This window comes from Harpia harpyja, chromosome 11 (assembly GCF_026419915.1).
Source record: "Harpia harpyja isolate bHarHar1 chromosome 11, bHarHar1 primary haplotype, whole genome shotgun sequence".
NCBI lineage: Eukaryota > Metazoa > Chordata > Aves > Accipitriformes > Accipitridae > Harpia > Harpia harpyja.
The window spans coordinates 5,890,809-5,915,652 of record NC_068950.1 but is presented as its reverse complement, the minus strand read 5'-3'; the positions used below and the strand labels follow the sequence as shown (position 1 = coordinate 5,915,652).

Below are 24,844 nucleotides of genomic sequence, written 5' to 3'. Positions count from 1 at the left end.
TTATTTGGATACTTATTTGTTCTACTTCTATCTCCAACCTCCACTATCAATTATAACAGTACATACTAAGATCATTTCAGGTTGCAATTTCCCAACAATTAGAGGCTCATATCACTGTAGACCTAAAAATAACTAAAATACTTCCAAGACTGTCTCAGTACAACAAAGCAACTCCCATTCAATAAAAAAATAACACCTTTTCAGACAAATTCTCTTGTCTCAGCCAGATTTATGGGATTTTCTAAAGAAAACTGTAAGCACGCATAGGAGAATGTGCTATTTGACTTTAACAATATACTATTTTTAAGTTATTACTAAGCCCTGTTGTTAGGCTTGAGAACACTAGAAGACACAGCTAATCATTATAGCACAGGATTATCTTCTGAAATATACACCTTTTTTAAAAGTCACCCAGTGTGGTTCTACAATAGCCTGAGCTGGCAAAGAAGTTTTCTTATGCTTTCCAGACATTTCAGATCACCAAATATACACCCCCTTCAAAAAAAAAAAAAAAAAAAGTCAAATGGTGATTATCCTAGCACAAAATGTCAGAGAAACTGAAGAAAAGGACTGTAACAGACACTGTAGATTAACTCCATCTACTGAAAAAAGAATCACCAGTGTACTAAAGGCATTGAGACCTATGAGTTTAAGAGCCACAAGGGATGGAAGGAAGCTCCAAATAACCCTCAAAGTGTTTTCACTAACAGCATACATGACAGACTGACTGCAGAAAAACTGCAACAGCACAACTCCCTGGGACATCCTCTGCATTTGTCTGCTTTGTTGTGAAATGTAATAGACCAGTAACTCATCTAAACCCAAATAATGTCATTGCCTGTTTCCTAATACACTCCTTGTATAAACAGTCCCAGTTCATTTTTACTGTCTGCTAAAGCTCTTAAAGAAGCCAGATCCCCTTTGTGTTCAACCCTCATACAGGAACAATATCCTGTTCTCTTACAGGCCTAGTGTTAACACATCTCCACTAGCACAGATCAAAATCTCGTGACGCCAGATGCTTCTGCACAATTGTAACAGCAAATTATTCTTTGATAGCCAAATAGGATTTAACTCTACATAGGAAACAAATAAATGCAATAAAAGCAAGATCTTAAACCCCAGCTTCTGCACCTTCATCCTTTAAAGATCTGCAGATAACATTGATCAGGATTTTGCAGACATATCTTACATGTACCTACAGCATGGTTTTTGTTGATTTCTTTATAACATTCATTTTCTGTTTTATTAGTCAGAGATGGTCAATCATTTAGATCAAATCTGGTTAGTCCACAATCACTTACCTACAGAGATTCTTTTCCCCTGATTAAGAAAATGAGTAATTTAACAGTTAGAAAGATGTTTAGCACCTGGACCCTGGCTTATTTCTCCAGAATCTGACCAAGAAAACAAAGATAAGTTTAAGAGGGAAGAAATACCACACAGACAGTAGGCAATGACTTTTTCCATCTTAACAAAGTATCTGACACCCCTCACAGGTACAGCATGCCAGCATCTGCTCTGAAGGCTCAAAGTACCAGCTGCTTTACAGTATTTTCAGTCTGTCCTGAAAGCCACATAAACATGAATATTCCAGCAAACTACTGACCAGGTTGTAATAAAGTTTACAGAAATAGGCCCCTAAAAACCAGGGAAACAGACTCCAATAAGACTAATCCCTCCGAGTTTGAACCACTGAGCCCTAGCAGTCATGGCGGTCACTCCCCGGGTGGACGCTGCACTGAGGAGGGGGTGACTATATTCTCCTGTCAGGGGAAGAAGAGCAGGATTCCACACCGTATACATTTATTAAACTATCTTCAGTACTCTGAGTCATAGAAATCAGGGGCTCAGCCTATGACCACTGTGAGTGAGTATCCCTCCCTATTTTCTTGCAACAAGCTCCAGAGAACACAGTAGGTATGGAACCATTACTTATACAGCAGCTTTCTTGCAAAGCATCAGACAGGTTATATGTTTATGCACTGTTCGAGATCAGTGACAAGGAAGATTAAGCTACTTATATAGGGGACAAAACGAAAACTAAGTAACAGGACTCAGGGACACCAAAAGGGGCTACATGATCTAGGTCCAGTCCCTGCAATCACAAACTGTACATATTCCCTTTCCCTAAAACGTAAGCAAGCTTCACATTAAAAGCAGTTAGATTTTTTTGTTCCAGGCACTCTGACTGAAAGCATGTTCTACAAACCCGCTCCGATACTCTGCTTTTCTAAATACAGGACTTCATACTTTGTATCCCCTTATTCTTGTGCAAATACTGTCCTTGAGCTTACACACTCTTACCCTTCAAAGTGTGTGTTCCCCAAAGTACACACAAGCAGTAACCATATCCCCTTGGCCTTCTTTACTGTTTTCATCTGAGCAAAATTCTGCACCTTTTCCACTTCTAATTTTATACAGGTTGCTCAATGACTATTCCTTATCAAAGAGTTTGAACGCCCTGGGAAAAGAGAGAACAGGAACATAATGGGGTTTACAGAAACATACACAGATTAAAAAAAGACGGGCCTGAAAAGTCACAGGATTACAACAGTTACCAGATTTTCTCGTATTTGCTGTAGGCATTTGACAGTAAGGTTGTACTAAAACCTAGAAATTAGAGTCCTGTTAACTTTTACCTGCCACTAGATCATAAAATATCAATTACCTATCTTTCTCTACAAAAAAAAAAAAAAGAATACAGACCTTCCCATTTAGTCTGTATTTATCAACTTTAAATTACATCAGTGTAACATGACTTTACAGTGCTTAAGTGCTAAAAAAAAGCTAACCCACACAAAACTGACAACATATTAACTTATTTTGCTCTAAATACTTAATACCATCACTCTCAGCCTTCTCCTGCTGTTCAGTTACCAGTTCACATCTCCAAACAGGCCAGGATATCTAACACACAACAGTCCCATCACTCCAAGAGGCATGTTCCACTGTTCCCCTGACTGATCATTCTTCAAGAATGCTCTCTGCTTCACACTTTACTCCATATTCCCTCCTCCTAAACAGTAAAAACTACCTTCCTTTTAGGACATGCTAGAAAATATAAGGAATTGGCAATTACACAGCATTATGATTTATGTCAAGTGTTTATCCCAGGCAAGGAGACAAGTTATTTGCTTTATCATGTTAAGAGCCTGCTAGAAACCTATTGTGCAAAAGAAGGCAGTACTGTAACAGTTTTCAAACTATTTCAGTGGATAGTAATTAAACTAACCTTTAAAAAAACCTTTTAAAAAGTTTGCATGTACATAAATGCAAATGTACTCAAGAGACAAAGATTAAAAAAAAAAGAAACAAGTAGGTCCTTATCTGGATGAATAATTAACAAAGTGACCATAAAACCTAGTTTTAAGCAAACTACTATACTCCTTCAGCAGAAAGAATCTAGTTTTGTTTCCATGATAAAAAGCTCTTTCATGAAAGAGGGCACTAATTTTCTTTCTGTGCATCACTTAGTTTTCTGTCCATGTCCTTGCTTCCTTTCCACGCTCCCTGAGATGCACTGCTTCAGTTACTAGCTCGTTTCTTATTCCCCTCCAGCTACTGACTGACGACTCCAGTTTCACTGAGGAGTCTAATATGAGACCAGAACTAGTATTTACTTTCCACTTCACTACAGACTAGTTGCCCCCTCTGAAAGCAGATTCTCCCTGTCCTATCCTTCTCAAGAAAACCTAAATTTAAACCTGGCTCCTGTTACACCAGAGCACCTCAGTATGAAGGCATTTTAGTTTAGAATTTTTTTTTTTCCCCTCTGAAATGGGAAACAGTGTTTTGAAATTAAATTAAAAAAGCCCAAGTAAATAACACAGAAGGATGGAACAGATCTCCCCAAACATCACTCTGAGGAAGATGTGGCATCTTGGAAAGAGAGGCGAGTTTCGTTTTTTGGTTTGTTTGGCTTTACAAGATGTGCTGTGAGTGATAACCAGATAGCTTAAATATGTATGAATGCATCAAGATGTACAGCGTCCAAATACCAGACATCAATGTGCTGAAAAAGCAGAATTCAAAGCAATGACTCTGTAGTTTCAGAGGATGAGAACAGATTAAAAGTGCTCAGATGTGCTTTGCGTGGGCTTTCTTTAGTACAGTTACACTATTGTATAGCTGGGAATACAAAACCATATCAACTCTGAGAAAAATGCAAGCACCCTTGCATCAAACTTCCAAAAAAAGGGTTATGCAAATGCTGAAGTGCAGCAAGGTAGGATTGGCAGAGCAAGTGATCAAGAGGCTATATTCTAACCCCCTGCGACGAGTCAACACTATGCATACAGCATCTTTTGTCTCCTAACATCCTAACAGCCAGGAAAACAAGCAGATGTGTCAGCAGAGCAGCCTGGCTAAGCAGGGAACTCATGGCAGAGCTCCAGTGCAAACAGGCAGCATACTAGAGATGGAAGAAGTGACAGCCTACAAAAGGAGGAATTTAGAAACACTGTCCACTCAGTCTCAGGAAAGCCAGAGCTCAACTGCATTTGAGACTTGAAAGGAATGCAAACAAACAAAAAAATATCAAGGGTAACAAGAAAAGCTTCTACTGCTGTCCCAGCAGTACAAGGCTGAAAAAGGACAATGTGGGACAGCTGCTGAATACGGTGTGTGATTTGGTCAGAGTGGTACATGATGCCGCCTTTGCCTCACTCTTCACCAACAAAGTCTAACAGGCCTCTGCACTTAGGAAAGAGTTCAAGGAGGATGACCAGTGGATGAAGATCAGGTCAGGGACTGACTGGTTGAGAGAACTTGACCCATACAAGTCCATGGGACAAGACAGGCTCTTTCTAAGGGTGCCGAGACCCCAGGCTCATATCCTTGCCAAAACTGCTCTCTATCATCTTTGAATGGTCATGGAAATTGGAAAAGGTCCCCAACAACTGCAGAAAGGCAAATGCCACATCCATCTTTAAAAAGAGACCAAAAAAACCCCCAAAACCCACCACCACAACTCTACATGTATACCTGCAACAAGTGGAGTTTTGCAGGGATCTATCCCAGGACCTGCTGTTTAACTTTTTATCCATGACCTGGAAGAGGTGATGGGAGCACACTCTCACCAAGATTGGAGATGACGCCAGGCTGGGAGGAATCTGTCAATATACTGGAAGACAGGGCTGCCACCCAGAGGGGCCTAAACACACTGGAGGAATGGGCCAACAGGCACCTTATGAAATGCAGCAAGGACAAATGCAAAGTCCTGATCACGGGAAGGAAGAAACCCTGGCAACAACACAGACTGGGCACTTACTGGCTGGAGAGCAGCTCTATGGAAAAGGACCTGGGAGTCATGGTATAGAGCAAGGCGAGCATGAGCCAGCAGTGCACTGTGGCAGAGAAGGTTAAGAACATCCTGCATTGTACTAACATAAGCACACCCAGAAGACAGAAGGAAGAGATTACCCCTTTTACTCAACACTCACTGGACTAAAATACTGCATCCAGTTTTTAATGTCTCCCAACACAGGAAAGACATTGATAAATTGGACAGAGTTCAGTGAAGGGCCACTAAGATCCTTAGGGGACTGGAGTGTGTGGAAGTTTACGAGACCAGACGGGATAAAGTCCTGAATAACCTGGTCTGACCTCACAGCTGACTGCTCTGAGCAGGAGGCTGGACTAGCGTTCCTTAAAACTGCACTATCCTATGATCCCAAATGACAGAACAAGGAACTAAACCCTACATTACTCTGAGGTTCTTCCAGTTCCACAGAACAAGGTCTTTTTGTATTGAGACAGCATATATGCATGCTTCATCTAAACAGGGATGTAACAGAACTAAACATAAATGAAAGGTTTAGCAAAGGTAAAGAATCCCACTTCTCTTCTTCCTCACAGTATTTTCTCCCATTCATGGAACTATTTCTAAGTTTTGAGTTTATTTCTAGTGTAGTCCTTAAACCAAAGCCTGGAATTACCAAAAGTGCTACATGGCTAGGAACACAGACTCTGCCAATTTTCAGTGGACTAGTTATTCCACCACACATTTTTGGAAGCACCCACTCTTAGTCTATTTTTAATAGAGTGAAAACTCATTTCTGTCGGTTTCCACTAGTTTCCTTCTGTCTTTTTTCTGTCCACTGGTCTCAGGAGATGATGCTGGTTTCTAGCTCCTCCTTATGTCCTTCAGCCCAATGTTAAATCTGCTCCACATAATAACTTTTAACCACTTTTTCACTTCAATATTCTAAATGCCAAGTTCAGAACCTGACATGTTCTACATGCACTACTTGGCTCGACTTTGGAGAAAAACAGTGGTTATTTGTTAAGTCCTTAGCAGTTTGTTTTCATACTACAAGGCATCCTTACAAAAAAAAGAAAAGAAAGCAGTTTCTTGAAGGATTTTGTCAAAACACATTTTTGGATGTGAACAAACATCTGAAGTGTTTAATCAACAATCTTCAAAACTAACAGAAGGGCATGATTTTCCATTACAAGTCTATGCTGATCAAACCCTATCATGACAACATAGAAGTGATTCTCTTTATTACTAGTCTACCACATAGCTCACAGTATATTTTTTAAAATACAGGAAACACCCCCTACACTCAGTCCTTCACTAAAGATATAGATGGTGCATTTCAGCTACTCTGAAAACACATGAACCTGAAGCTAAAAGCCACAGCCTGAACCAAAACTTCTCTCCTGATCCAGTCCCCAAGTACGCAGTCCTCCATTCTTCAGCAATGTTCTTACATCTAGCTTCATCAGTGATACTGAGAAGTTGCTTTGCTTCTCTGAAACACACACATTCTTTCCCACTTGTACCATGGTGACCACAGCAAGTCCCAGAAAACTAGAAAACATGCTGCTTGAGACAGAACCAAGTGCAGTAGTTTTAGTACACGTACTGAAGCAGCATGTTAAATCTTAAAAATCACTTTCACTTTGCCCCCCCAAATATTCTACAGTCTTTTATCCAGATTTTGGAAAATAGAAGCAAGTTTGTTTTTTGTTTTTTTCCCCTCAATAACTTCTTGAAGCTACAATTAATCATTCTGAATTACTTTCTACAGTTCTGCTTCATCTCCACTTCAGTCATAAATGCTGTCCAAAACTATCATTAATCATGCAAACACCAAGAGAGCACTGCAGAAATCCCATACAATCATGTTTGTGTCAGGTTGGGGGCAAAGCTCAGCCTGGCTGGATAGTCTGGTCTTGTGCCTAACCTAGTAAGACACCTCAGAAGCACTGCACTTGTAAGGCTGGATTAGTCAGATCAACACTACACCAGGAATCACTCCACTTACTCAACTTTAAGCATACCCTCTAGAATACAAAATCAAAAGCTTAGGTTTGTATTTAAGCATTTCCATGGTATTTGTCCTTTAAATGCCTCTATGGTCAGTGTCAATCCAACAGCACAGTACCTTTCTTCCACAATAGCTGAATTCAGTTTTGTTACAGTTTCTATGACTATGACACAAACTGCTATCTGAGCCAGTTCCTGCTTCTGCTTAAGACTTAAAACCAGTATGTCTTACTGAAAAGACTTTTAATTGCAACACAAAGGAACTAGAAAGGAACCAAAGAAAATAATACCTAGTTTTACTGACAAAAATTTTCAAATACACAATGTGTCCCCACTGCTTCATTTGGCTTTATAAACCAGGACACAAGCCTCTTTCTGTTCATGGCCAAACAATGAATAGTCTCATTTATGGAAGTTTAAGGGCAAAAATCGCATTTAACTGGTTTGGAAAGCCTGACCTTCAGACAACTCAGGAAAACATTATGAATTACAAATAAAGTGGCCTCTCCTCCATTTGCAAAATAAATAGCATTTGCCTTGAAACAAAGATGACTACAAGCAATTCAAGCAGACACTTCTTCAGAAAAAGGTCAAAAGCTACAATGCTCACTTCACATAAGTCTGTTCTTTACCCCAGCTCAAAGAAACAGCTTCCAGGGATCTCACCATCTCTACAATATTTTAAGAATTCGACTATATGCAGTAAGAGTGACAGCTTTAAATCCTGAAAACAAAAGGTTTAATATTTTTAGTAATTAATTCCATTTAATGACGCCCTTCCACATACTTCTAATTTCTGTATGTTCTCTTTGTATTTTTTCCTTTCTCTCATTTCCAGAACGTTTTTTTACTGAGATTTAATTTAAGTTGCTCCGGGGCTCTTTTTCCAGATGAATTGCCAGCATCCTAGATGCTGTGAAGTGAAAAGGATTTGTAAAGTGAACACAGAAAATACCAGGCCCAAAATTGTGCATGAATACCACAGGCTGATTTCTTGAGGAGGTCTTTGGGAGGAAAATGCCTTGCCTACTTACTGTAAGATCTCATTTCTTTAAACTTTAGAACAGATTTTGTTCATCTGTGGTTGGAACAGAAACCTGACTATTCAAGATGCTGAGGACTGAAAAACCCACTCCCCCCATTTCCTTAGGAAGAAACTTCAGCTTTCAAGTAACGACACCTTTTTAGCTGCCAATGTTACAACGCAAAACCTCAGCAAGTGTTCAGATTGAACGCAATCACAGGTTAAGCTGAACTAAATTGTTATTCTGCAGAAACATACCGCTGCTCCATTGGAAGAGAATGAAAGTATTCTAAGGTGATGTGGAACAATAACTCCCACTAAAAACATGTTGAGAAATATTAGAGTACAACTGAATATTTTGCTATATGGCTCATTTTTATGGTTTGATGAGGCAAACAAAGTGAAGATGTCAGCTTTTGTAAAGCACAGTACTTCATACAATGGCTAGTACAACTGTGTTGGCCTTTTTGACTTTTATGTGCCTATGTATCTTAAGGAGGGATACTAAGCATGAATATATTTAACCCTCTCTGTGTTTCCAGATAGAGTAAAAGGATACGCACAACCCTAAACCAGTAGGAAGTCATCCTCTGTTATGCCAGCGCTGCCTTAAAGCTTTCAGAGAACACTGTCAAAGTCCTTCTGAATGGCAGCACAACCCTCCCAGTTTGGTATCAGCTGCAAACAGGCTGAGGGTGCAACCTGTCCCATCATGCAGGTCATTAATGAAAATTTTAAACAGAGTTGGCCCTGATATCAAACTTTGGGTACTTTCCCAGTGACTCACCTTCAGCTGGATTTTGTGCTGCTGATCACCAACCTCAGAGATTGGTTTTCAATTCAACCACAGTTCCCTCACTTGGTGACACAGGTCCTCCAAGCAGTGCACACTTCCTGCAGCAATAAGAACATGTCTCTACCCACCCTAAGTGAGAGGCCCCAGGCACTCCCTGCAGCCCAAGATCTGCAGAGCTCCACCCTCTTTTTCAGTCAAGGTAGCTCCTTTTCAGTCAAGGCCTCCGATGTTACAGGGATAGCTGCTACAGTGACTGCTGGAAACCGTGCAGCACGTCACCACCATTCCCAAGTGCATACAGGCTGATAACAACGCAGTCCATGGCCCCCATCTGCACTGCTGTGCCTGTTCACAGCACTCTGGGAGCTATGCTCGAGGCTAGACTATTACATAGGTCTGTCCTAAGCAATAGCTAAAAAGGTGTTTGACTCTCCCTAACCAGGGGTCAACTGGAACAAAAGCTCCACCCTCCCTTTGATCAAGCACACCCGACAGAGCTCTGAGCAACTTGCTAGAAGTCAAGGTCTCCTACAGCTATTCTTTCCTGGCAGCAGTAAGCACTCCAGTTCCTCAGAGGGTTCCCAGAAGTCCCTTGACTATCCCAGAAGTTCCCAGAACACTTAGAAACAGAGCCCAGAAACTGCTGCACCAGCTCCTGCTTCTGCTAGTTGTGCTCTGAACCCACTTAATATAAAGGTTGCTTGGGTTCTTTAAGTGTATTCCCATACTCTTGCTAGAACTCAGTTATTACCTCTGAGATAATTTCCTTTATCCTAAGGTTGGCTGTATAAACTAAGTGAAGCTGGCAAAGCTAGAAGGGTGTTAACATTTTCAGTATCTGGCCAATTTGTCTGAAAACCATTTGCACTTTTCATTAAGTTAGCCATTGTTGCTAGGCTTTCTTGAACGCACGTTTACAGAAATTGCATACCACCAAATGTGATTAAAAAGCTAGAAAAAAAATCCAGAGGTAATGATGCATTCCAATTACACAGTTAACAGCAAAACTGCATAAGCAATTTCATGGTTGTTTTCCATGCAAAAGGAAACAATTTCAGCCAAAGAGAATACTTAAACACTTTCCACAAAACAAGAACACTTAAGAATTCTGTTTCTAGACTGGAGTCCACTGCACTAGTGAAATGAATAGAGTTACCCTGTCATGTGAGCTAGAGAGCTATTTACTGCCTTTCAGCATCTGAAAGCAGTGCAATAAAGTCTTCCTTCCCTTTTTGCTTTAGAAGCTTACAAGGACACAGCCATTCATTTCTTTTTCAGCTGGATAATTTCTGTGAAAGAGTCTTCCAAGGAAGACATCATGAAAAGAAAAAGACAGGGAAAAGGTGAAGATGCATACTGATTCCTGAAGAATTCCAACTACCTAGAAGCCATTTCTTTTTGGTCCTGTATGCAACATGCCACGTACACACTTGCAGTGCAAGTGAGCTGTAATGTCAGTATTTTTTGAGATGGACCCCAGATTTCTGCACACAACCTTAACAAGTCACCCCAAAATGTCCATTCTGCTCCACATTTTTCAGCAACAGTGGAGTGATACCTTTGTCCCTGATAGCTGCTGATCAAGGAGTTCAACCTTAGCATGCTCCATCACAGCTCAAATTTACATAAGCAAATGCAGACACTGGAGAGGAAACCCACTGTCTCCTTTCAGTGCCTGCACATAGATGGCCATATTTTGGTAGCTGACAGGTACAGACAGATTCTTTGGCACAGTCTGAAGGATCATAACCTAGATTTCCTAGAGTAGAAAGTCATTAGTATCACAGGGATACCTTATTCCCTGCTCAAGCAGTACAGAAGGTGTGAAGGAAGGAACAAGAACCCTCAAGAAGTTGGATACCTCCCTAACAAAATCAACTGCCATCAGATAGAACACTTCTACAGAGAGGTGCACAGAGCAAACTTGTCACCAGGTACTAGCGGAGGGCTACGGGTGTCATGAGCAATAAGCAGATCCCACAGCGGTCTGAGACCCTAAGCACATGGGAAAAGTTTAACCCAACGTTTTCAGAGCTTTATGACAGTGAGGCTTGAAAGTACCAACACTTCAGCAGGGTAAGGGGAAGACAGAGAAACTAAATACAACTTACACTCATGCCAGGCTAACTTTCAGCTTTAGCATTTGGTCCAGAAGGACTAAAAGTCTGTGTACACCTGCAGAACAGCAGACTAAAGATGACCAGGACAGAAAACTTACAGCTATTGATTAGAAGCATCCGCATTGCGCGCAGTCAGACATCCTAACACAACAAGCCACCTGCACCTGTACTGCAAGAAATTCAGCAAGACTAGAGTGGCACAAAGGCCTGGATTTCTGCATTAACAGATGCTGAAGGAGGAGAAATGCTTTTAAAATGTTCACCTGTAAGAGGAGTCCAGCACAGCAGATTGGCTGGAAACCTAGACCCCAGAATCTGGATGTCCCAGCTAAGTCAGGCACCCCCAATGCAAAATATGGTACAGGACTGTGGCAGTACACTTCCCCCCTGTCCCCGCAACCCGCCAGCAGGAAACAAAACTTCTCCAGACAGGGAGAAGGGGAAGGAAACCCTGGAGGCCACAGGTTGAAACTTGGAACTGGACAACCGAGACGTGCCAGGTACACCAAGGTGACCCTCCTGCCCAACAGGGATTAAATGACCACAGGTCAGATTTGACAGGGGTATAAACGGGGTCCCGCCGGAGGACATGTGGGAATCAGTCCTCCTCGGAGCAGCGGGTCTGCAGTCGGGGACTCCCCCTTGGGTCGGGGCACCGCCCGAGGTAACTTCTCGAGGGTGAGAGCCCTCCACTTTTAGGTGAGTGATACGCACATTTTGGAGCCATCACTTTAAATCTTGGGGATTCTTAAGTCAGCTGTGTAGTATTAATTCTCTTTACATCACTGAGCCTGTGGTTTTATAAAATGTTACCGGACTTCTAACTAACTTTTACTGAAGAATAAATGTGAGTTTTAACACCTGTTGGATTGGGTTATGCGTGCATCTGTAACAAGGACATATTTCTTCTGTTGAATCATCTATGGTAGGAGGCAGTTGCTCCAAGAAAGAGGACATTTAACACTATACACATTGCTGGGTAGGAAACTGGTACAGAGCACAAGTTTGGCACCACTGTGTCTGAAATCAGTGCTAGAGGGCTACAGTCTAATCAGTGCAGACTGATCAGACAAACCCCAGTACTTTTCCTTGCTGTCAGCCTCATGAGCCAGAGCCACAGGAAGAGAGGATTTCATCAATTGAATTGGGTCAATGGCTACCCACAGGCCTCAGCAATTACCACAAAAGGCCAGGAGATGCAACAGTGAAAGGTTACATCTCAGACTTGACACTGTGCTGTACTACATTGGGAAACAACCTTCTAATGTTTCCCCAGGGCTCAAAGCCCCAAGGTATGGCTAGTGCTAGTCTCAAGATCTGACAGAAAGAACAACATCCAATACGAGTTCCATAGTTCTCTTATGAAAATCCTGGATGTCCAAGACATACTCAACATAAATACAAGTACAGTGAGCAATAAAGCAACAATCCAGTATTTGCCCAAGTACAGATTCACTCATCACAAGTTAAGCAAAGCCATGTCTGTAAGTGCTTAAGAATGCAATACACAAATTGGAAAATGAAGAGACCAGCACCCTATCTTTCCAGTATGATCAGGAAGAGCTGAAGGAGCACTGCACCCTGTCTAATGTTCATCTACTGTGCACAAGCCTCTCTTTACAGTTACTGCAAAAAACAGAAAAAGAAGTTATGCCTCAAACAACAAAACAAATGCATAATCATACTTTTACCAACTGCTATAATTTATGTGTACACAAAGCAGAAAATTCATAGTAAGGAATGTAAACTGACACTATGGTTTGCTGCTACTTTCAATTTCCTATTGCATTTATCAATAACAAAATAAAGGATAAGTAGTCTAGTGGTTTCAAAGAGTTTCTCTAAATTTTATAAACACAATCTAATACACAGAACACCATGCTGTATTTGAAACAAAACCCAACAACATATATACTCTGATCATAATGAAATACTTTGCTCAAACAAAACAAAAAACTTCGGCTTTCAAATCAATTCTTGAATCAAAGTAATCAGTCTCCAGAAAGCTAAGGCTAGTTCAATAAGTCATTAAAAGCTGCATTCCAGGCATAAGACACTTTCCGCCCTACATGTCTCATTAATAGAGAATTAATTGAGAAAAAACATACATATCAGTCATTGTTTTATGAAAAAAAAGCATTATCAAACAAACATTGATTTTAACTCTGCAAATACAGTCAATAAAGGCAACTCCAAAGACAAAATGCTTTGATTTAACAGAATGTCATGGGGGCATAATTTCATTGAAAAGAACTAAACTATCTAGAAATTCTAATTCCAACAAAAGGAGAGGTTACCTCCCTCCTGTTCAGGTCACTCAACCCCCCAACTACATCTTACATGCCAATATTTTGCCTTATTTGACCTCACAGAAACCAAGGTCAGGGAGCTAAACAGGTTTTTCTGCAGCTCTAGTTTCCTGCTAGTCTGCCATGGGGTCAGAAAAATGCAAGTGGTGGCACAAGGAAAGCAGAACTCTGCCACAAGACTGTTCTTTCCAGGGGCAGCCAAACATCACATCTGCTTAGAGTAGAATTTTGCAACACAGAAATCTTATTGCAAACATGAAGGGGAAGAAAGAAAAGCAAAAGGAAGAGAAAAAGTGGTACTTTTAGAGGGTTCCTGAAGAATCCCATTCTTAGTTACCGATATTCCCAAACTATCAGTGAGCATGGAGAAGACTGGGAATTGCTCCTAACAGTGCTGCAAGTAAATGAAAAATTAGGTAGTAACAAAATTAAGTCGTCTGACCAACATAGCCATGCAGAATTAAACACCTGGCAATCACTTTAAAGAAAAGTGAGCATTTTGTCCACAGGCACTCAAGGACTCTATGCAATGCTAACAGGAATTTTACTTTTGATTCTTCAGAGGGTTGCTATGAAAAACCTGAAGCACACAAGCATGTTTTGGACTACAAACTACCCAGCACTGTCAAGTTCCAAGTTAAAGTTAACCAGACTACCAGAGTATTCGATGCTACAGGGAACAGTGCGAAGTAGACTCTCAAACTTCAGGTAATGATGTGTCTTGCTTCCCATTTAAAATATCCTTACCTCCCATGCAGACGATTTTGTGCTTATTTGAAAGTCTAAGGTGTGGATCAGCCGTGACACTTGATGAATGGCTTGCTATCGTTAAACAAGTGGTCTTATTTCCTTGCAAAAGCAGCCTCCAGAGCAAGCCTCTACTTCTAAGCATCTCAAACTGTATGACAACATCTAGGCTGAATACTCAGCTATCAAAATATTCAAAGAAATCAGTATTTTATGTAACTATTTCATGATGGTTTTACATATACATTCTGTAAGTACAGATTTAGACAGCCATCACGTGAAACTTCATTGGAAAGAAATTAGGAAAACTAAAGACATGGAAAACATAGAAGACATTCTGAAAGTAAATTCTAAAGTTTTTAATTATTCAGTTCTCATGTCTATTCTCAAGCATATAAAATAAAGTACTAAAGTCACTTAAGATAATAACACACAAAGAATTCTCATGTGTTTCACCAGCTTTCATGCAGTTTTTACAGACAGTGAAGTAGTTTCAGACCTGTTACATTATGGATTAGATAATGATCTAAGTCAGTATTGCTAGATTCTGAAATACAAGATTGAGCATGTGCAGCAGAAAATTCCACAAGGCAATTGTCTGCAGGCTGAGAACAAACAAGCATGCATAGCTAGTTAACAGCACAATTACTTTTATGTACAGAAACAGCCATGCTCTCCCACTGAATCCAAGATTCCATGAATGCTGAACAAGAATAATCAGAATTTGTAAATAAAGATTTTTAACAGTGCAAGGATTAAAACGTCTTCACAGAGCATATAAAAAGCTCCTGCAACTAAATAGATATGGCTTATGGAACCAGTTGCTCTACCGGCATTCGTTTGTTTTCAAGGAAACATTAAGTTTCACAAATCTGAACAATTCATTCCTCTCATTTTTTTAAAGCTACTACTAACAAACCTATTTAAAGAACCTACAAGTTAAATTCCTGAAGAATGATGAGGCCTACAACTGTTTCAGATGCATGCCACACCTTTATTTTACTGATTAAAATCAGATTAAAAGGTTTGTTTGCATATTCAGAGCTCTGGTAGAGTAAAAAATGCTCAGACTGTAGAAAGAATAAATCAGCTGGGGACCAAATTCAAACTAGTTTTAGACATGCCTATTTATGTTAAAATTTAGGAACTGTACTTCTTAGAATCCTTAACCATATACAAAACAGTCATTAATTTAGCCTTAAGTATTCTATCTTCCTAATAGTCAATATCTAGTCTTAGCATTACTGTAGTTATATGCATACTTGTCAATAGTTTGATTACACACACAAATATTTAATATTTCTACATTAAATTGCATTCAATTAAGTATTTGCTTGAGCAGTGTACCACAAAGTAAAAATTTCTTATATACTAGATTATACCTGCAACTTTGTCCCGAATAAGTTTTGCAGATTCAACTTCGCCAATACTGCTAAATAGACTCCGTAACTCATCTTGCGTCATGTTCTGAGGGAGGTAGTTCACAATTAAATTTGTTCTACCAATATCATCCCTGCAATCTTCAGCCATGTGATCTTCATAACCATTAGACATTTTATAATATATCTGCAAAGAGAAAAATCCCAAATAAGTTCTAGATCTTTGCATTTCAATAAGACAAACTTTCTTCACCTGAAATAAGTTTGAATGTTTATTTTAAAAAAACAAAAACAAGCAACTGTTTCAACTACACATTTTTTCCACTCACAAAGCAAATCATTTGTTGAAAATTCCAGAACAATTCATTCTTTCAAACTAACAAGCACAGCATTTTACAAAACTATGTACCATTAAAGAGCTCTTAAGGGTTTGGGGCTTTTTATGTTAATAAAAAGCACCAAGACAGATTTTGTACACATTCCTGTAAACACCAAAGCATTCACAACAGCAGAGTTAAAAATCAGGTTCCCCATGTCCAAGCACTTGACTAGCCAGAATCAAAACAGCCACCTCAACCTTAACTCCAACCTTATGCCCAGAACTCTTAAAAGACAGAATGAGAAGCAGCAGCCAGACCTACTAGACCCAGTTCAGTATATTAACTGGGGACTATTTATTTTCTAAATGTTTTCTCCTTTACACATTGCTTACCCTGCATCTTAAGATGCTGTTATTGTTAAATGGTTGTCTTTGGGTGACTGCTTAATTGTATATATGAAACAGATCAATCTGTACTGGAACACTAACTTTGGTGCACATTGAGTATTTGATAGAGTTTCTATTTTTCCAACTTTTTAAAGAAAGCCTTGAGAAAACATCCTGAAATTCCATCACATGAAGATACTCTCTGCCTTAGTCAGCCATCAGCAGGGACTGAATCCCGACATTTCAGATGCAGAGGATATCTACAACTCAACTCAATCTCACAACAGACCCAAGCTGCTCTTCCTTCATGGCCTGCCAGAATAGTAGATTTTAAAGCACTTTTACATGACTTTGAAATTGTCAAAATCAGGATACCTAAACCCTATTCCTGCAACAGTAGAACAACGAGGTCTAGCAGATTCAGGAAGCCTAGACTGGCATGTTCTTTCTGGAAACCACCACCACCAGGAAGCTAATTTCTTGTATGGTTCCAGAATCTGGTTCTCAAGTTTGCTGCTGCAGATTTGTTCATCCTCTCAGTTTAAGAGAGCTAAACATCTCTAGCTTGAAAACAACATAGTTTTGTTTAGCAACTCTTAAAAACAGCTGTGAAGCACACAGAATTAACAGAAAAGCTCCTAAAAACCTGAATTCATGGCCTCCTGATGCTCAGTTGAGCACTCCTTCTCTTAAGTCATCACTATTTGTGTTACTCTATTACCACAGCATCCAAACACTTTGGCCTGTTAGCAACATACAGACATGTCAATTTACACCGTCAAGTTGCAATAATGTTTAAGTATGAATGTCTTTCCAATTCAGACTCCACCAGTAAGAGGCATAAGCAAACACTTTTATTTTTTGATGAAATTAAGGCTAATCCAAGAGGATCAAGTTTTTTCTTTAATACAGAGTTCTCACTACAGGAATACCATCAGAAATTTGGCTGCATACAGCTAAATCAGCAATGCTTACTTAGCTAATAATCTGTTCTTGCTATACTCAGTTTACCAATGCTGTAAATTCAGATTCCCACCACTGTATTTCCAGAATAAAGGTAAATGAATGCTCCACCTGATGCAAGAGATCAGTCTAAGGACAAATTCAAGCACCAGAAATTTAGCAGCAGGCTTGCAACTCTAACTCCCTTCTGAAAGTTTAGTGTAAATCTCCCAAGTTCAACATGAAATCTGCTTCTCATTGAATCTCTTGGTGCCACCATAGAAGAATTAATTACCACAGGTTCAAAGATAAACTTTGTGTTTACTTTAATAGAACTTTTGGCCAATACACTCATTTGGCCAAAAGAATAACTTAAGATGCTATAAAAATTTCTCTAGTTGCAGTTTGCTTGAAAACTGATCATATTATCTGAAGCAGGTGTTATCTGAGCACAGTGCTAATCTTGCCTGAGGGGATAATCAATCCGAGCTGAATTAGAGCAGTTTAAGATATTGTTGCTTCTCAGCCACCAGTAAAACACCAGGTCAGGTGTTCCGAGGATGCAAAAGCTTCTAGCTCATCTTAATGCCGAGTGAGCCAGCAAGACTTACAGTACCATGTAGTTAATACTGGTTAAGTTTGCCAATTTATTTTTGCATTAAGATAGGTCAGAAGCATTCATATGACCACGTATGCTTCTCAAATAAGGCGATTTTGTGTTACAACCATTAACACCACAAGACAACTATGTAGCATCAGCTTACAGATTTTTGTGAAACTACAGACACTGCTGCCCTCTATGCTAAGGGCCTGAGCAGCAATGGTACACTGCTTTATTTTACAGATCAGGATCTACTAAAGGATCAGCCTTCCCAATGACTGCACCACTACTGACAACTAGAAGTTGAAAAATGGGAAGTCAGGAACAGCAACTAGAAATCTTAAGTCCAGAAAGGGAATGCTGCCTGTAGGAAGGGACTTTCAGTCCCTTCACCAGTAGCTATTGTTGTGTTTGGCATTTATTTCGTACTTTCTTCTTGTGAAGGTCAGATTTTTTTTTAAATGGCAATAACAGAGTACACCATTTTAGAATAAACTATGACTAGACTTCTGTTAATTTGAGATTTAGCACAGTATAGATTTAAAATGAATCTTTTTTTTTTTTTTTAACATGTGGAAGCAGTAACAGCTGGCAGCTTATAGAAGGAGAGGTCTTGCTCCCCTCACCCGCTGATGAACCTCCCACTCCCCATTTCCATGTTTCAAGTACCAAAACCAGCAAGTCCCAGCACTCTTCTGCCCACAGGATAACCAATTTGTACCATGAAAGCAATGGAAAACTACACCAGGAGGGAAGCACTTTTTGTTGTGTCAGGAGTTTTAATCTGCTTTCCTTGCAGCAAGATAAGCACCAGAGCTAATACCAGAGGATAGGAGAGCAAGAGGAGAAACTGCAAAGCTAGAAGCAGGGGAAAAGACTCCCCCCATCTGATGATTTTAAGCTGGCAGGTTGTCTCGGTTGTACTGTGACGTTATGTCATTAAATACACATTCCCTTCCAGCTCTGTCAGAACTGTCTGAGCACAACCTCAGAAAACTTTCCTGTTCTGCTAAATGACACTCAAACAGCTGAACCTTCTTTGTTCAACATATCTGAGGTATAAAACAGATGACTTACACTTTCAAAATTGTTTTAATGGAAGGCAATTTTGCTTGCCTTTGTGCTGCGTAAAATTCAAGCCCTACAAGCACAACACACCAATATGTTGATGAGTATGGAAGTTGTACAGTATAATTATTTAGTAATGAAAGGAAGAAACATTGAGCTTTTTCCAGCTTTACAAGACAAAAGTTCAAATTTCCTTTGCTTTAACCAAATTTGCCCATGATATGATACAAATCCTTCCTGCTAAGTTTAAGAAGTTGCTATATATTTTAACACTTTCCAAAAACTTTAAAAAAATATTCTATTTTCCTTATCCTCCAAGATACACCTGCTGCCTAAAAAGGAGGCACCACAGCTAGATACCAAGCACAGAAAACTCCCCAGCACACCGTGATGGCAAGTTACCAGACTTATACCTGGCATTAAGTTAAACTGACAGGAGTTTGGCAAGTGGCTATCAACTTCAAATCATGTTACCACAGCCTCTAATCTCACCGTCTGCAATATTTACCATCTACATCTCCCATGATAAACAAGGAGTGCCTAGGGCATTGTTGATTCAGAAGCAATTAGAACTGCTTTTCTTCAGACATTAGGAAAAAACTATAGGAAGCCCTTGCATAAAGGCCTGGCAAACATTTTCATGGGACACCAGGAATAAAGCATGCAGAAGCAATAAAGGCATAGTAGAGATGAAGAAAAGGAGCAGAGTACCGATAAAGAAGATGCTTCTTTCTTCCTAATCTTTCACCAAGCACTTACACAATCAACTGCAAGACTAACACTTTCTGGCCATCCTGGAAGTTAGTGGCAAACCACTTCCTCCACTGGTGGTGAACAGTTCTCATGCCAGTGAGAATAAAAACAGCCCCTGAAGAACTGTTAACCTTTGCATACTGAAAAGAATTCCAAAAAGAAAAGGTGGTATAAGTTGGTCAGCATGGATGAAATGAGAAATGCTACAAAAGAAAACAAGTTTTTTATTCTGCCCTCACTGAAATATGTTGAGGGAATCTCCTGATCTTTCTTTACCAAAGAGGGAACAATTAAATTATGTCAGTAAATATTTCAGACTTGAGAACCAGGCCTAGAAACTAACTTGGATCTATGACTTCATTAGCTGACGTTTGTCAATCCACGTTGACATAAATCAGAAGTCCGAATGCACTTATATTCTTAGCGGACAGGTCAAGGATGGAAAGAAGGCCTTACAGCTCCATTTGGGAAGGCAACCTGTAATGAGACTGGCACTTTGCAGCCTTTCCAAAAAAGGCCTTCAATTCTACGTCCCCAAAAAAGGAAATTTTAGGACTGAGTTCCATTGCACTGCAGTTCCTAAAATGAGAATTTTTTTTTAAATAACCAAACTCTACAACAGCTTGTTTTAAAAGGCAGCCTTATTTTTCTTCCTGGTGTAAGATGCCCTCAAACTTATGATGCCAAGGATGCATAGAGCAACCATCGGGAACCATATGTACTGTGCCCAAATCTTCCGTTAATTCTGGAGGTGCTCAAATTCACGTAGCCCAACACTTTACTACCTGCTTCAAAGATTGCTCACTCACCAACAGCCAGGTCTGCATTCTCAGGACTGGACTGAAAAGCTCTCCAAGGTATTTTTTTCAGAAACACTGCACTGACCACAACAATCCCCTTGTCACAAAAGTACAAAAGATCCCAGAAGGTTTCAAAGAAAAATGACACAAATGGTTCTGGCAACAGATCAATAAAAGCTTTTTCCAAATGACAGTATCTCCATCCAGAATTCTAGTCTTTCACTGCGAGATGTTTGCTAAGAAGGAAGACCTATATGAATCTGAGGAGATAATCTGAAACAGGAACATTGGCAAGAAAGATAACTGTCTGTCTGCAAGATCGGGCAAGAGGCTTAGTATACCTTCACCTTGTTCACAGGTCTGCAAAGGCACTAGACCACTACTGGGATCACAAACTTGCATGTAGACACCTAAACAGATGATAGATAACGTGAACATTTTAGCTACTGCAGAACTTAAGATGGGAAATTCTTCCAGGAGCAATGAGCTCTGTGCTCCTTCATGCCAGCAATTAGCACCTTCATTAAAATCCAGGTAGCAGGTCTTACCACTCCAGCAACTGACCTGTTCTCATTCATGCAATATAGTTCCCCAGACAGTGAAAGCCATGTAGCACTGCAGATGCACAGATCAGCACTAGCTGTGCTGAACACAAGGTCAGAGCTACCTCAAACATATTTCTTGTCTTTGATATCAGAAGCACACAGACTACACCAATATCTGACACCTGGCCAAACAGAAACAGATATATGTGTTGAAGTATTGCAGCACCTTCACTGGAACACTGGGAATGGGCCATACTGAGCACAGCATGGTTCTCAAACCACAGCAGAACTGAGGCTGCTGACACAGGTTATTCACCCAACACCTCAGCCTTTCTTTGCAATGAAGTGCACACTGGCATCACCCAGGACACGCTATGCAGGAAGTGCTTCAGGAGACAGTATCTCACTAAATCCCTAAACTGATGAAGTCTCCTCATGGGGGTTAACACTGGTGAATGAACAGGGATCCTGCACTGAAGCAAGTGACATTGGCAGAGTTGTGCCAGCAAGCTGTCTTGATCAACTCAGACTTCAGTCTCAAGGGTTTATTCTTAAATATACTGGCTGACCTCAAGAATCTTGATGGGGTGCTTCAAGTAGAACTTCAGGGCTATACAAAGAAGAGACCTCCTGGTTTTTCTTCAGCGCATGGATGATACTTGTTGACATTCCCCCCCCCCCCCCCCCCCCAAGTCACGGTTGACTCAGAGGCAAACAACAAATTTGGCTGTCTTGGACACTGCTCTAACACTCAATTTTGAAGCTGCTGAGCAGTCTTCCTTGGAGATCAGACCTGAAATAGAACAAAAAGGACACTACTAGATCAAGAGAAGCGCCAAACCAATCCACACAGCTGCAAATGGCTGATACAGAGGTGCCGAGATGTCTAGGTTTGAACACATGCCAAAAGCAATGCCACACACACAAAAGGGCCTGAAGGACCTGCAGAGACCCTCTGCTAGTTTTAACTGTTTCAGGAAAACAGTTTTCCAGAATGATCCAACACAGTATTGCCATGCAAAAACTTGCTTTGCAGTCAGCTGCCAAGACAGGATTGAGAAGTAAGAGTTTAATCAAGACATAAAAGGGACAGAGACGGGGGGTGGGCAGCAACCCCCCCCCCCCAAAACACCAAAAAAACAAACAAACACCAAACCATATTTTCTTCTCAGAAGTCACTGCAAGGAATGGAATAGGTTTCACCTTAGAAGCCACACCAGCAGAAAAACCTCCACTAGGCCTACATGCCTCCCAGAAAAAAAGAGAAGTTTCCCCACGCTCCACAGCCAGAATACATCTCTCTCTTTCTTAATCTAGACCCCTCTACTTTACATATGCCACAGATTCTTTCCCCATAATCTCCAGGAAAACCCCTTTTATTCTTTTCACAATCTCCTTTCTTGTCCCCAGCAGCTCTCCACATTGCGCCCTACAAGCACAGACCTCTCCATGAGCACCCATAAGACTACAGGTCAATGACAATACAGTGCAAGACCCATTGCTATTTGACTCACACTGCATTCATACAGTTACTTCAAGTAGCAGAGGATTTTAATCTTGACCAAACACCAAAAGCCAATTGGGGGGTGGGGGAAATCACAAAATCCACGGATTCTCTCTTCAATTTAAGAATAACATTTATACAGCATATGAGGGGAAAAAACATTAAGTTTAACATAAAAGGTTATCCTAGCATGTACATGCACAGTATAGGTCACACACTCCAAAACCTCAGCTCAGATCTGAGCTACATGCTTAAGTCTTTCAGCAGATTATTTCAATGTATACTTGCAAAGACAGGTGATAATGCTTAAGTTATCCATATGAATAAAAATAATTTAGATATGAAGAAGCATGCCTATGTTTCAGAGATGCCTGATGCTGTTTCCAAAAAGCAAATCAATGACCGCAAAGGAATAATCTTCATCTCATCTTTTCTTGCTTGTTATGCTTACTTAGGCTGATTGGCAGCTACTGTATTTCACGAGCATGAATCTTAGGTTTCATTGGAATAGCCACCTTCCTGAACTTTGAAGCACGATGTTTGGGTACGTATGAACACTTAAAGGCAGAAAGTAAGGCATCACAGATTCCTTCCCCCAAACTGTACTGTTACCCTGTTTCTCTTTTTATTGTCCCACAGTGATCAGTAAGGTCAGTATTCTCTCCCACATAGCTGTCTCATCTGAATTCCTCTGCCCTGCAGCTGCAGTATTTTAAATCAGCAAACGGGAGAAATTTAAATTCAATATTCAATTTGATTCATTTGGCATTTGTACTGTCCCCCCTCCCCCCCCTTCAAGAATTAAACCAACTCAGTCTACAGAAACATGCTAATGAAGGTCACTTAAAAAAAAGTTTGTCTTTAGACAGGAAGATTCTTTTACACTAAAACTCTAAAGTGTTAAGCCACATAAGTTGCTTAACTTGTACATGTGTGTTCCTTCCACAGTAATGAGTAAATTCTGTTTGTAAATCTGATGACCAAATAGATCATTTCTGCTTGCCAGTCCTTCAGATTTTTCAGAGTTAATAGATCTCATCTTTTTATTGATTCCTCTCCCCCTTTGCGAACCTGGAATGAAGACACTGCCCTTTTTCTCCTTAGCTTGACTAAATTTAAGATTCCAACATTTTTGTCAGTTTTGACAATAAAAACATCTCTGCACCAGAAGTGGCTATTACAAAAATCTACTACTGCATTTGAACAAACTTTATTTCCATATGCTAAATCAAATATTTCTAGTACAACATATTTTAAGGGTTTTTTTTTTTTATTTGTTTTGTAACATTGGGCATAAACTTAGTTTTAAGCATAGTACTAGTCTAACAAATCTCAACTGTCATAATTTTAATGCTTTAACAAAGTAGTTTTACATATTCTTTAACAATCAGATTTGACTAAAAAGCTTTTAAATGCTTCTCTTCATGTCCATATAATGGCATCATGAAGGTAAATGTTTTTGTGAATGCTCATATTGCCATTCAGAGACAGAAGTATGAGGCCAAGAAATAAGTTGCATTCTTCAGAGGAACGACCTCATTTTACCATCAGTCTGATGAACTATACTCAATTCATAGGAACAAAATTAATCATAGTTAGGATGCTGTCAGAAATCAGATACAGACTGGCCATAATTACCATCCACTGCTGCTTTAACATGAAGGGGAGGATCAGGGCCTCCCGATATCACCTCTGCTTGATATGTATGAACAAGGGCAACTGGAAACTATGCAGCTAAGATACTACACACCTGCAGCTAGATCTGAAATTTCCCCATTTTTCAAGGTTAATAGTTAGCCTTGACAGAAGGAGTAGGCTACAAAGCTCTGCTCAGAGCTTCACATCAACACCTTCCACAGTTGTTTTGTCCCTGGGTCAAAGATGCTGACAACATAACAGAGCTCTTAAGCAGAGAAGAGACAGCTGGACAACTTTTTGCACCTGAGACTATCTCACCTTCTGCACTGGTATTTTAAAAAGAACACATTTACAATAAACAGATAAAAAAAAAAAGAAAGAAAGAAGTTATTATCTTCCTTGTTCAAGACAGCATCAGACTGTCCAGCAATTGCCTCTGGCAATTTTTTCACCTACATCTGGAGACAAAGAACTGTGCTGTGAGGGAACAACTCCTTTCCTATGCACAGGACACTTGCAGTAGGTGAGAAGAAGTGGAAATAAGAACTGCAGATTCCAGACACATTCTGACAACAGCTGCCCCACACATTGATCCCTCCTTAGATTAGCAGCTGGTACTTTCACTTTGATGGGATA

General features: G+C 40.0%; 1 protein-coding gene across 4 annotated transcripts in view; it reads right to left on the bottom strand.

Moving 5' to 3' along the window:
- ELAVL1 (ELAV like RNA binding protein 1) overlaps nucleotides 1-24,844 on the bottom strand; it is a 47,705-nt gene that overhangs the window by 19,945 nt on the left and 2,916 nt on the right. For 3 of the 4 annotated variants that reach the window (XM_052801877.1, XM_052801879.1, XM_052801878.1), the window contains one exon: nucleotides 15,655-15,838. In XM_052801877.1, coding sequence (XP_052657837.1) covers nucleotides 15,655-15,826 — 172 coding nt within the window. In that variant the 5' untranslated portion in view covers nucleotides 15,827-15,838. Of the gene's footprint in view, nucleotides 1-15,654; nucleotides 15,839-21,635; nucleotides 21,714-24,844 lie in introns of those variants that run through there. The other variant, XM_052801876.1, reaches the window with a different exon arrangement.